The sequence below is a fragment of the Galeopterus variegatus genome, unplaced genomic scaffold, assembly GCF_000696425.1.
Source record: "Galeopterus variegatus unplaced genomic scaffold, G_variegatus-3.0.2 Scaffold1890, whole genome shotgun sequence".
Taxonomy (NCBI): Eukaryota; Metazoa; Chordata; class Mammalia; order Dermoptera; family Cynocephalidae; genus Galeopterus; species Galeopterus variegatus.
This window is the reverse complement of record NW_007728001.1, coordinates 2617-12862: the sequence shown is the minus strand read 5'-3', so window position 1 is coordinate 12862 and position 10246 is coordinate 2617. Positions and strand designations below refer to the sequence as shown.

Below are 10246 nucleotides of genomic sequence, written 5' to 3'. Positions count from 1 at the left end.
ATAGGATCCGAACCCGCGGCGGGAGCGCTGCTGTGCTCCCAGCACGGCACTCTCCCGAGTGCGCCACGGGCTCGGCCCGCTTTTGTAGTATTTTAATTATTACTTTAGAATTTTTGCTTACCACGAAATTTATTTGAATTATTCAGCTCCCAATCTGCTCATATCATAAATGCCCTGCATGACCCTTGAAAAAGAAATTGTCAAGTTTGGTTTTCTAATTTCATAGTCTTTTCTTTAATGCTTAATGAGTAGAGTTAACTTATTTTTATTCATGCTATTTTAGCTTTTCTCTAATCTCTGAGCAGATGTTATATTTTCATACCTCTTTGCGTTTGCTTATGCTGTTCCATGTGCTTGAATTTTTCTCTTCTCACCATTCTTTTTTCTTCTCTTTGATCTGCCATATATGGCTGGCTAAAATGAGATTTCCTTTTGTGGAGTCTTTTGATGCAGTTCCAGGAATATTAATCATTCTTTTCTCTGTGCTCTGTTTGTACTTTGCATACAAATAAAGACTTCTAAAAAATTTATCTCATTTAATACATTCAAAAGAATAAATAAATGTAATATATGTTATAGCATATGTAATAATAAATCAAATACCTCTGAATCCACCACCAAAACTGAGATCTAGAAAATGATCAATTCTAATTATTTTTTTACCTGTGTGCTTCTCTTCATGCCCTGATGAGAATGTTTATTATTCTTTTGCCCTTGAAAAATTTTTGTCACATATGTGTATTCTTAAACAATTATTGCTTGCTCTTGCTTGTGTTTGAGTTTTATAAAAATGGATTCATGCTGTATGTACTCTAGCATGGCTTGCGTTTTTTATTCAGCATTATAATTTAAAGATTTATCTATATTGCATATAGATAATTCATAGTAATTTGTTCATTCTCATTAATATATAATATTTCAAGTATAAATATGCCATTTACATTTAATGGATCTGAAGTTGTTTTCTTCCCTGTGGTGTGAGGTAGGGAACATTTTCAGTGTTTCTGTATGGCAAACCAATAGCTCTAGTCAAGTAATACGGTCTTTACCACTGTGCCATCACTGTAAGATACCAAGTTTCTTAAAAGCGTGAGTTTGTTTCTGAGTTCTTTTTCTGTTATATTGGTCCATTTACTTAACCCTGTGTAAGAACTCTACTGTCTTATTTGCTATTGCTTTATAATAAATCTCAATAGGCAAGTTACCTACCTCCATTCCATTTTTTTTTTAAAACCATGTTTTAGCATTTTTTCATCTTTGCACTTCCATATACGATATACATTTTTTTTTTCTTTTCTTTTTTTGGCAGTTTGCTGGTGTGGGGATCTGAACCATTTGCCTTGGTGCCTTGGTGTTATCAGCACCATGCTCTAACCATGTGAGCTAACTGGCCAGCCCCTCATATACATTTTTTTGTTTTGGGGTTTTTTTTTTGGCAGTTGGCTGGCACAGGGATTGAACCCTGGACCTCTCATACGTGTTTTTAAACCATGAAAAACTCTCATTGGGATTTTTATTGGGATGCATCAAAGCTCTATATCTATTTGGGAAGACTTGGCATCAATACTACACTAGAAGGGAGTGGGACAGTTGGGTATATGTGGTTGTGAGTAGATGAGAGTGTGTTCTACCTGGCTTTGAAGGCCATATAATTTTTTTTCCAGATTTCTCATTTAAACTTGTTTCATTTTTTTTTTTATAACTAGAAGTAAAATATATAATTGGATAGAGGAGAGAGTTTTTTTGAGTTTTATTCAGGCTGTTCTAGTAATTTTTACAGATAAAATTATTTCTGTTGATTATTTTATGTTTCCTGTTGCCATTATTCTCTCTCACAACTCTTGATATTATTTTTACTTGTTATTTGAGTCTGTCAGAAGAGTTTTTTAGTTGTATTATATTGGCTCAAGATTATGCCTCTTATGTTACCTAAATTCAGAGATTTTTGTTGCCTTTGTATTAGACTACTGCAGCTATGTCTGTTACCAGCCCATTGCAGTGCAAGTTCATTTTATGTGCTGAAAATACAGTGTAAAATAATAAAATTCAGAAAATTATCTTTAAAATGTGAAGACTTCCTTTAACTTAAAAAAATTTGTGAGCCATTACATCATTTCAGAACTGGACAAGGGAGTTGTTAAACTGTTTATTTTATTGTTATTTGATGTTTAGCCAGTAAACAAAAACATTGTTCTTTGTTAAACTTAGTTCTTGAATTTTGTGAGCTTTGAATTATATAATGTCTTCAGGAAGGTACTCATGCCTTAAAGAATGATCCCCCTGTACATGTTTATTTTATCTATTATTTCCAAATTCGTATCATATGTACAGTTGACCCTTGAACAATATGGGTGCTAGAGGCACCAACCACCTGCCTCCTGCGTTAGAAAATCTGTGAATAACTTTTAACTCCTCCAAAACTTAACTAATAGACTACTGTTGACCAGAAGCCTTACCAATAACATAAACAGTTGATTAACACACATTTTGTATGTTATATGTATTATATACTGTATTATTACAATAAAGTAAGCTAGAGAAAAGAAAATGTTACCAAGAAAATCATAAAATCTCCAAAAAATTTTCCAATATATTTATTGAAAAAAATCTGTATATAAGTAGATATACCCAATTCAAATCTATGTTGTTCAAGGGTCAAGTGTGTTCTGTTTTAACTTTGTCACTTCTCCCTCAGGAGCTGACTCATCAAGCATGGTCTTCATTTATGAGAAATTTTGGTTTCTGTCTTCTCTTTAATTGGTAATTCTGATATCTACAGCTGTAAGATACACTCTTTTAAAAATGAATTTTGATCTTTAGGACTTGTTTACCTTGGAATCATTGAATTTTCAACTTGCCAGGACCTTAGTACTTATTCAACTGTTTCTGTAGGAGTCCTACAAAATCCTATTGCTAGTGGCAAAACTGGAGATTTGAACTTAATTGACAAAATAAAAAATAATTCACACTTATATTTTGAATGCATATATGTCCATGTTTTCATAGAAATACTTTATCTTAATTGCAGGGTTGTAGATTGGATAGTTTGATAAACAAGATTCAGATTTGGTTAAAATTTTTTTAGTACCTTTTTGTATCAAGCAGTGTTATAGGTTCTAATATTATCCTGTCTACATTTTATATAAGCAAAATTGAATCATAATGAGTTAAAGCTTGTATAAAATTTCACAGGTATTAAGTGAAAGAGCTAGTATTCAATCCTAGGGTTTCTGATTTCAAGTTTGCATGCTGTTTGTTTTTTGGGGGCAGCTGGTCAGTACAGGGATCTGAATCCTTGACTTTGTTGTTATAACACTGTTTTCTAACCAACGGAGCTAACTGGCTAGCCCCCTGCTTTTTTTTTTTTTTTTTTTTAAATCCAGTGGGCCTAAGGATTGCTGTAGGGGAGCCACCTGGGCCTTCTAGTCCCTCCCAGTTAGGGAAATTCTGATTTTTGTCTCTATTAAGATTAAAAACTAATTTTCTTTATATGAAACTGTTACTTTTGGTATCTAAAGATGAAGAAAAAAGCGTGGAAGTAAGGAAATTGAAGTATGAGAAAGAATTAGCCTCCCTGAAAAAGCTAACTCTTGCTTGGTGAACAACATATGCATGCTGTTACACAAATGTTCCAAACCGTTCTCCTTCTCCTACCCACTTTATTTGCTCACCCTGCCATATGGAGGGTTGTGCATTGCTGGACGGGTTGTGATTTGGACTTTCATGATTCAGAATTGGGGGAATGGGGAGGTAGTAGACCCAGAGGAGAATTTTTCAAGTAATTTGAAGTAGTGTCCTGAGTAGTTCTACAGTGTGTGTGGGCAGTAAGAAAGATGGAAAAAGATGATTTTAAGAAGGAGAGTCGTGGACTCCATGATGTTTGAGAAAAATAGGGAAAGAACTTAAACCATTTTGAATTTGTTTCTCTTCAAGACTGGGGACCATGTGGGATACTCTTTAATAGAGTTTAAGCAGGTGAGACATACAACTCTTTTCTTTTTTGTTAAATTCTTGTTTTGTATTCTGGATTTTTGGATTTTGTTTTCTCAAGTTTCCTTTTTTTTTTTTTTGGTAAAGATCACCATGATTTATACCGTAGAGAACATATTGGATGCAGGTGTTGGAAGGCTATTGCAATAGCCAGGATTAGAGATCATAGTAGAGTGACTAGGATTAAAGCGTTGGAAATAGAAGGAAACAGATTTCTGTATTTAAAGGTAAACGTGACAAAATTTAGTGATATTGGATAGAAAGTAAATGCTAGATATCTGACTTAATAGGGAACTGAAATAGGCACATTAAAATAGGGTTGAGTAGACTATGTATTTGATTTTGGGCACATTCACTTTCAGATATCACCGAAATATCCTAGAGGAATGTCAGTTGTATATATGAATCTGCAGCTTGGAGGAGAAGTCTTGAATAGATATAGAAAAGTTTATGTGTGTATAAATGGTAATTTAAGCCTGAATGTGGGCAAGTTTGCCAATGAGAGGTTATAAAGAGGAAAGCGCCTAAAACTATACCTGGAGGGTACTGTATCTGTAAGATAACCTTGCAGAGGAGACAGAGAATGAATGTTCAGGGAAGGTAGAAGCAAACCAGGGTGAGTGTTGGTCTATCTTTTTCACCTTCAAATGAAATCTTAATATTTTCCCTTCTATGGAGTTATGGATTTCTAAACTTAATTCAAAGAGGTCATAAGAATAGTGGGACCCTTAAGCTACCAGTGCTTTTCTACGTAGGCTTTTCCCAGTGGACATATTCTCTGGAGCTTATGAGCATTCATAGTACAGATGTAAAATATCTACACCAATTACAGTCATGTGAGGCATAACGATGTTTCCGTTAACAATGAACCACATACACAGTAGTGGTTCCATAAAATTATAATGGCTATACCATCTAGGTTTGTGTAAGTATACTGTGTGATGTTCACCCAATGATGAAATTGCCTCATGACTCATTTTTCAGACGGCATCCCTGTGTTAAGTGATGTATAACTGTATAATCAGCTATGGAAGCCACAACAGTAGTACATTGAGTGGGTCCAAAAAGCCCCACCCACAAGATCATATTAGCTTCCCTTCCCCACTGTGAACACTACGCAGACCTCAGCAATTGAAAGCAGGTGACTTATCTTTCCATAAGATGGGTATGAAGGTGACTTGGGCTCCTGTATCCAACAGAGCCATAAAGTTTTGAGTCCACCTCCTTCCCAAAGTTATCTCACATACCCAGATATGTTAGCGGTCTTCATTCTCCTTTGGGAACTTGGAGAACTTGGTCCCATCCCTAATCATCTTTCTCTTTAAAACAGCTGATGTCGAGATATGGGGGAGGTTGGAAAAGAGCAGTTCTGCACCAGTCAAGAAGGGACATTTACTTTCAGTTTTGAGGGGTGCTGTAGCTGAATGCTGATCAGCCTAATAAACCTACAATGTTGCTGATCCACCCAAAGCCCTCCCTATATTTTGTGCCAAGATCATCATTACTGACAGCATCCATTTCCCTTTGGGAACACCTTGGTTCAACAGCTATAGCCACATTGCTTTCTAGTGGGGGCATTAGGTTTTGTACTCTTTAGATAGCTTGGGCTTTATCTGCACAGTGGTGTTATTTTTTAAGAGTCCACCTTCTTTTGGCGGCTGGCTGGTACGGAGATCCCTACCCTTGGACCTTGGTGTTATAAGGCTGTGTTCTAACCAATTGAGTTAACTAGCCAGCTAGGGGTCCACCTTAATGTGGGCTATTTGCTGCTCCATTGTCAAGAAAATGTCTCTTAAATTCTTAATTTCAGTGCTAGGGCTAGGAAGTTTTCTAAGGCTCCAGGGGTGACAGCAACAATTATCTAGATTCTTTGAGTTCATTTCTCATTCTCCTGTGAATCACCTTCATCAGCTTTTTAAACCCAGTCCAGTGTAGTAGGAGCCTATAAACTGGTTAGTGCCCAAGGGAGTTTGTCTCAGGGAAATTTCCCCAAGAGGGCCAAAGCTCTCTTATAGCAGACATGACCCATTCCCAAAAAGTGCTGAGGCCCTTTACTGTCATCTCAGAAGGATTGACTGTTGACAAGATTGGCTGCAGGAGAAGCTGAGCACCAAGATAGCCAGCTGTTGCCATTCTTCTTATGTACCAAGCATTACATGCCATACTGCCCCTTCATTTTCCAAGCAAACCATCCAAATTTCTAAATATTTGTCTTGTTCTGCCTACAGTGGTTGCAAATTTTTCTGCTTTAACACTCAGTGTAGATGCATGTCTCTGTAACTGTTATTCAGAAGGGGTCAGAATCTTATGTGCTTTCCTGTCCCTCTTCCAGACAAATCTTAGTACTCGTTGTTCATGGGGCAAACCTGCTGATGATGACAGCATAGGGAGTAAGTCCTCCGATCTGGAGGATAGTTGGCAATAACCAGGACATCATTCAGGCTGTTGCCTTTGAATCTACCTAGTTACTAGTTCTTAGCCTGAAACTACCTTTTCATTTCAGCCTTATTAACAGATAATGAAGTAGAGAACCATTCATTGCCTGGTTGACCATGCAATTTGGTTAACATGTTCACTAAGGATTCTCATGGACTTTTCTGAATTCCTGGTATCCGATCTTTTCTTCCATTTCTAGAAAGCTTTATCTTTTCCGGCATTCTATCCTCCTTGCCAAAACTGTCAAAAATTGTGAAGGGTCTGAGATTTTATCCTCGCTAGCTAACAAGTTAGCCTACCATAATTTCATAAATTCTGATGGAAGACATCAGACTCCTTGGTCAGAGACAAGGAGTCCTCATCCTTGGTCCTCATCATTACTCATGGCAATAGCAGTAGCCAGAGTGTCAACATTTGTGGTAGATAACTGAGCCCCAGTTTCCACAGGGTACTGCAAAGAGAGCCAGGTGATGCCTGCATACACAGTTGGGTGTATTCCAGGAAGGGACTCCTAGTTTAGGGGACCAGATCTTTTATAATGGGCAGTAAACCTTTTTTTTTTTTTTGTCTTTTTCCGTGTCTGGCAACGGATCGCAACCCTCAGTGTTGCCCCCGTACCGGACCGGGGACCGGCAACGGGATTGCAACCCTCGGTGTTGCTCCCGCGCCTCGCTCAGCCAGTGAGAGGGAACCGGTCCGTATGTGGGATCCGAACCCTCGGGCGGGAGTGCCGCCGCGCTTCCCAAGCGGGGCACTATCCAGTGCGCCACCGGGCCGGCCCGGGGCAGTAAACCTTTTTGACTTTTGCCTTGGAGGACTATATTATCTTTATACTGGACAATAAACAAACCTGCCTTTTTATTTTCCAATGACACACTGTATTTTCTAAAGCTGTCTACTATATAAAAATCCAGAACAAAGGAGTTAGTGCATCTTCCTGCAAGATGTACAGAAATTCTAGTCTCCCATGGAGAGGTGCTTCCTTCCACCTTGTTTTGGAGTTGGGATAGCATTTTTGATTACATATTCTTTCCCAATCAATTTAAAACTTCTGGCAAAATGATAGAATCTTAATATGTTTGTTTGAAGCATAACATTAAGCTGTTCTTTTCTCTGACAATACCTGTTTCCCCCTTTTTCTTGCTTCAGTTTTGTTCAGATCCTGGCCTTTTCTCACATAGACTACCATAATTGCCTCCTAACAGGTCTCACTGTCTGTAGTCTTATTCCTTCTATCTTCAATACCTCTGACAGAGAGATCTTCTTAAAATGCAGATATGATCATGTCATTCAATTTAAATTTGTCATTGGTTCCCCATTACTATTAGGACAAAGTTTAAATTGTTGAGCAGTTGTGTGTAATTATTTCTCATATACTAACTACTATCCAACTTTTAGATGTTGGCAATTAAATAAATATTTTTAAAAAGCCCTGTAGACCACTATAGGTAGGCTCACCAAATAGGTGTATAGGCTGCTTGTTGCCAGTTTGTAACCTCTGCTCTTATTTTTTTCTTTCATGCTTTGTCTGTAGTGTGCAGTTCTTTCTGCCTTTAATAATTTCCATATCTGCCTCTTATACTCATATTCATCCTTTAAAACTTACCTACTCAGTAAAGCCTTTAAGTGAACCCTTTTCAACTTATTTAGATTCCTTGCTTTGAACACCTTTATAGTAATTTCAGATAAACTGCATGTGTCACTGTGGCACTCATTGTGTTGTAATTACTCATTTTCTTTTTGGTCTCTCTTACCACCACAGAAAGTTTAAGTTACTCAGAACAAAACTCCTGTGCCCTTCCACATGTACTAAATCTTTAGGAAAGAAAATTGCTTTCCTCAGAATTATTTTAGAATCAAATTCATTAAATTAGTTGGTGCTTTTAATCACCTTTAGATATTCCCTGCTTTGAGCCTTCAGGATATTAATTAGCTTAATTTTAAAGGGAAAGATATAGTATTCATTGGAAAATAGACATGAGTTGCAGTCCCTATAGTTCAACTTATAGTCCAATATTTATGGACATCATATATATTATTTACAATGCCAAATAATATTTTCTTGCTTTGTTCAAATTTATAATACAGACCGTGGATATTCATAAAGAGAAAGTGGCTCGAAGAGAGATTGGTATTTTGACAACAAATAAGAATACATCAAGAACTCACAAAATAATAGCACCTGCAAACATGGAACGCCCTGTAAGGTATATTCGGAAGCCTATCGACTACACAGTTCTGGATGATGTGGGCCATGGTGTCAAGGTAAGCATTTTATATTACATTAACAAACTAATTTGCATATCTAGTAAATATTTTGGAAAGGAAATATGGTGGTAAAGATAATTTTCTTAATTAATAGTCTCTTTAGCTAGTAACTAGCATTATTCTTTTCATAGAATATTTAACATTAATTATGTATTTTACTAAGCTTGGGACAGAATTTTACCTGTCAAATAGGCTATATTCAAAAGATGTTAAAACTTGAAATGACTGTTTATTAAATAAGCCATTTTAATCCTAGACTAGTATTATAAGTTTGTGTTGTGAAAGTCATGTCTTGCTTTTACTACTGAATAAATATTTCAAAACAAAGAATTTATATGCTTCCCAAAATTGGTTTAGAAAGTCATTTATAAATATTTTTATCCTTTTATTCCTAAATATGTATATATATTTGTGCACCTGCGTGTATGTGGATGTAATTCCAGCAACTTATAAAAAAATTAAAATGGTATGTAATTTTGTTCTGTGTAACCACCCGCCCCTCCCCCTTTCCCCCCAAACATTGTACACAGGCATGCTTTTAGGAGAGAGATTATTTGTTGTCCATGTCCATTTCTAAGCATAGCTGAAGTAACTGATCTTGAAGGATATCTGTAGTCTGTCAGTTTTTTTGGTACTTGTGGGTCATTTTGCAAGCATCTGGAATGACCTAAATTCTTTACACCTCTCTGCTCGGACTAAACTATTCCTCTGAGATGTGGTACTATGGTCCCTTTCTTAGAGGACATTATTTGATTTTGTTTTTGGTCTTCAGAATATTTTATGGTAATTTTAAAGGAGTGAGCTAGAATCCTGAGGCTTTTGTAGCTGGTTGACCTGACTAGTGCTGCTTCTGGATCTGTTGTAGTATGAATTTTCTGGGGTGCCTGGATGAGAGAGGGGTATAGCTGACAACGTTTATCTTTATTCTTCTCTTTTCTGAGACCATTTGAATCTCCCCTTCACGTTCTTGCTCGGAAGTTATATGTAAAGTTGGAACACTGCAAATGTAGAGGAGACTACTTGTTTGTTCCTGTATTTTTATCAAGGGGTGTGGCTAGAGGGTAAATTTAATTTTAACTTAAGATATTTTAGACTAAATCTATGGGGTTTCAACTTTGAGAGTCTGGGAAAAACCTCTTTTGTATTATTACCTGCCTTGGGATTTTGTGTGTGTGTGTGTGTGTGTGTGTATGCACATGCACACACACATGCACACACACGTACACACAATGGGTCTTCAAAAAGTTCATGGAAAGATATGTGTTATCTTTTAATTCTATTTTTCTGTGAACTTTTTGATGTACCCTCATATACATTTACTTGTATATAAGACACACTCAGTAGCTTTTCCCCCTAAAGCAATACATACTAGTTAGAAAAGCTGTCATTGTCTTAGAAGTGAATATCCTCCATTGTCTCATCCCTCCACAAATAATTGTGTTTAACAGTTTAAGACGTAGTACTTAGCAGAGTATAAGATGCATACAAATTTTTTTTTTTTGGTCCTTTTTGAGACCGGCCGCACTGCGCTCAGCCAGTGAGCGCACCGGTC

At 36.7% G+C, this 10246-nt stretch overlaps 1 protein-coding gene across 1 annotated transcript in view; it reads left to right on the top strand.

The window, feature by feature from the left end:
* Positions 1 to 8691, top strand: part of LOC103595929 (abl interactor 1-like) — a gene marked incomplete at its 3' end in the record, with an annotated part of 75796 nt that extends 67105 nt beyond the window's left edge. The window contains exon 3 of the mRNA XM_008579465.1: positions 8515 to 8691. Within this exon, the coding sequence (XP_008577687.1) occupies positions 8515 to 8691 (177 nt within the window). The remainder of the gene's footprint in view (positions 1 to 8514) is intronic.
* Positions 8692 to 10246: the final 1555 nt, after the last annotated feature.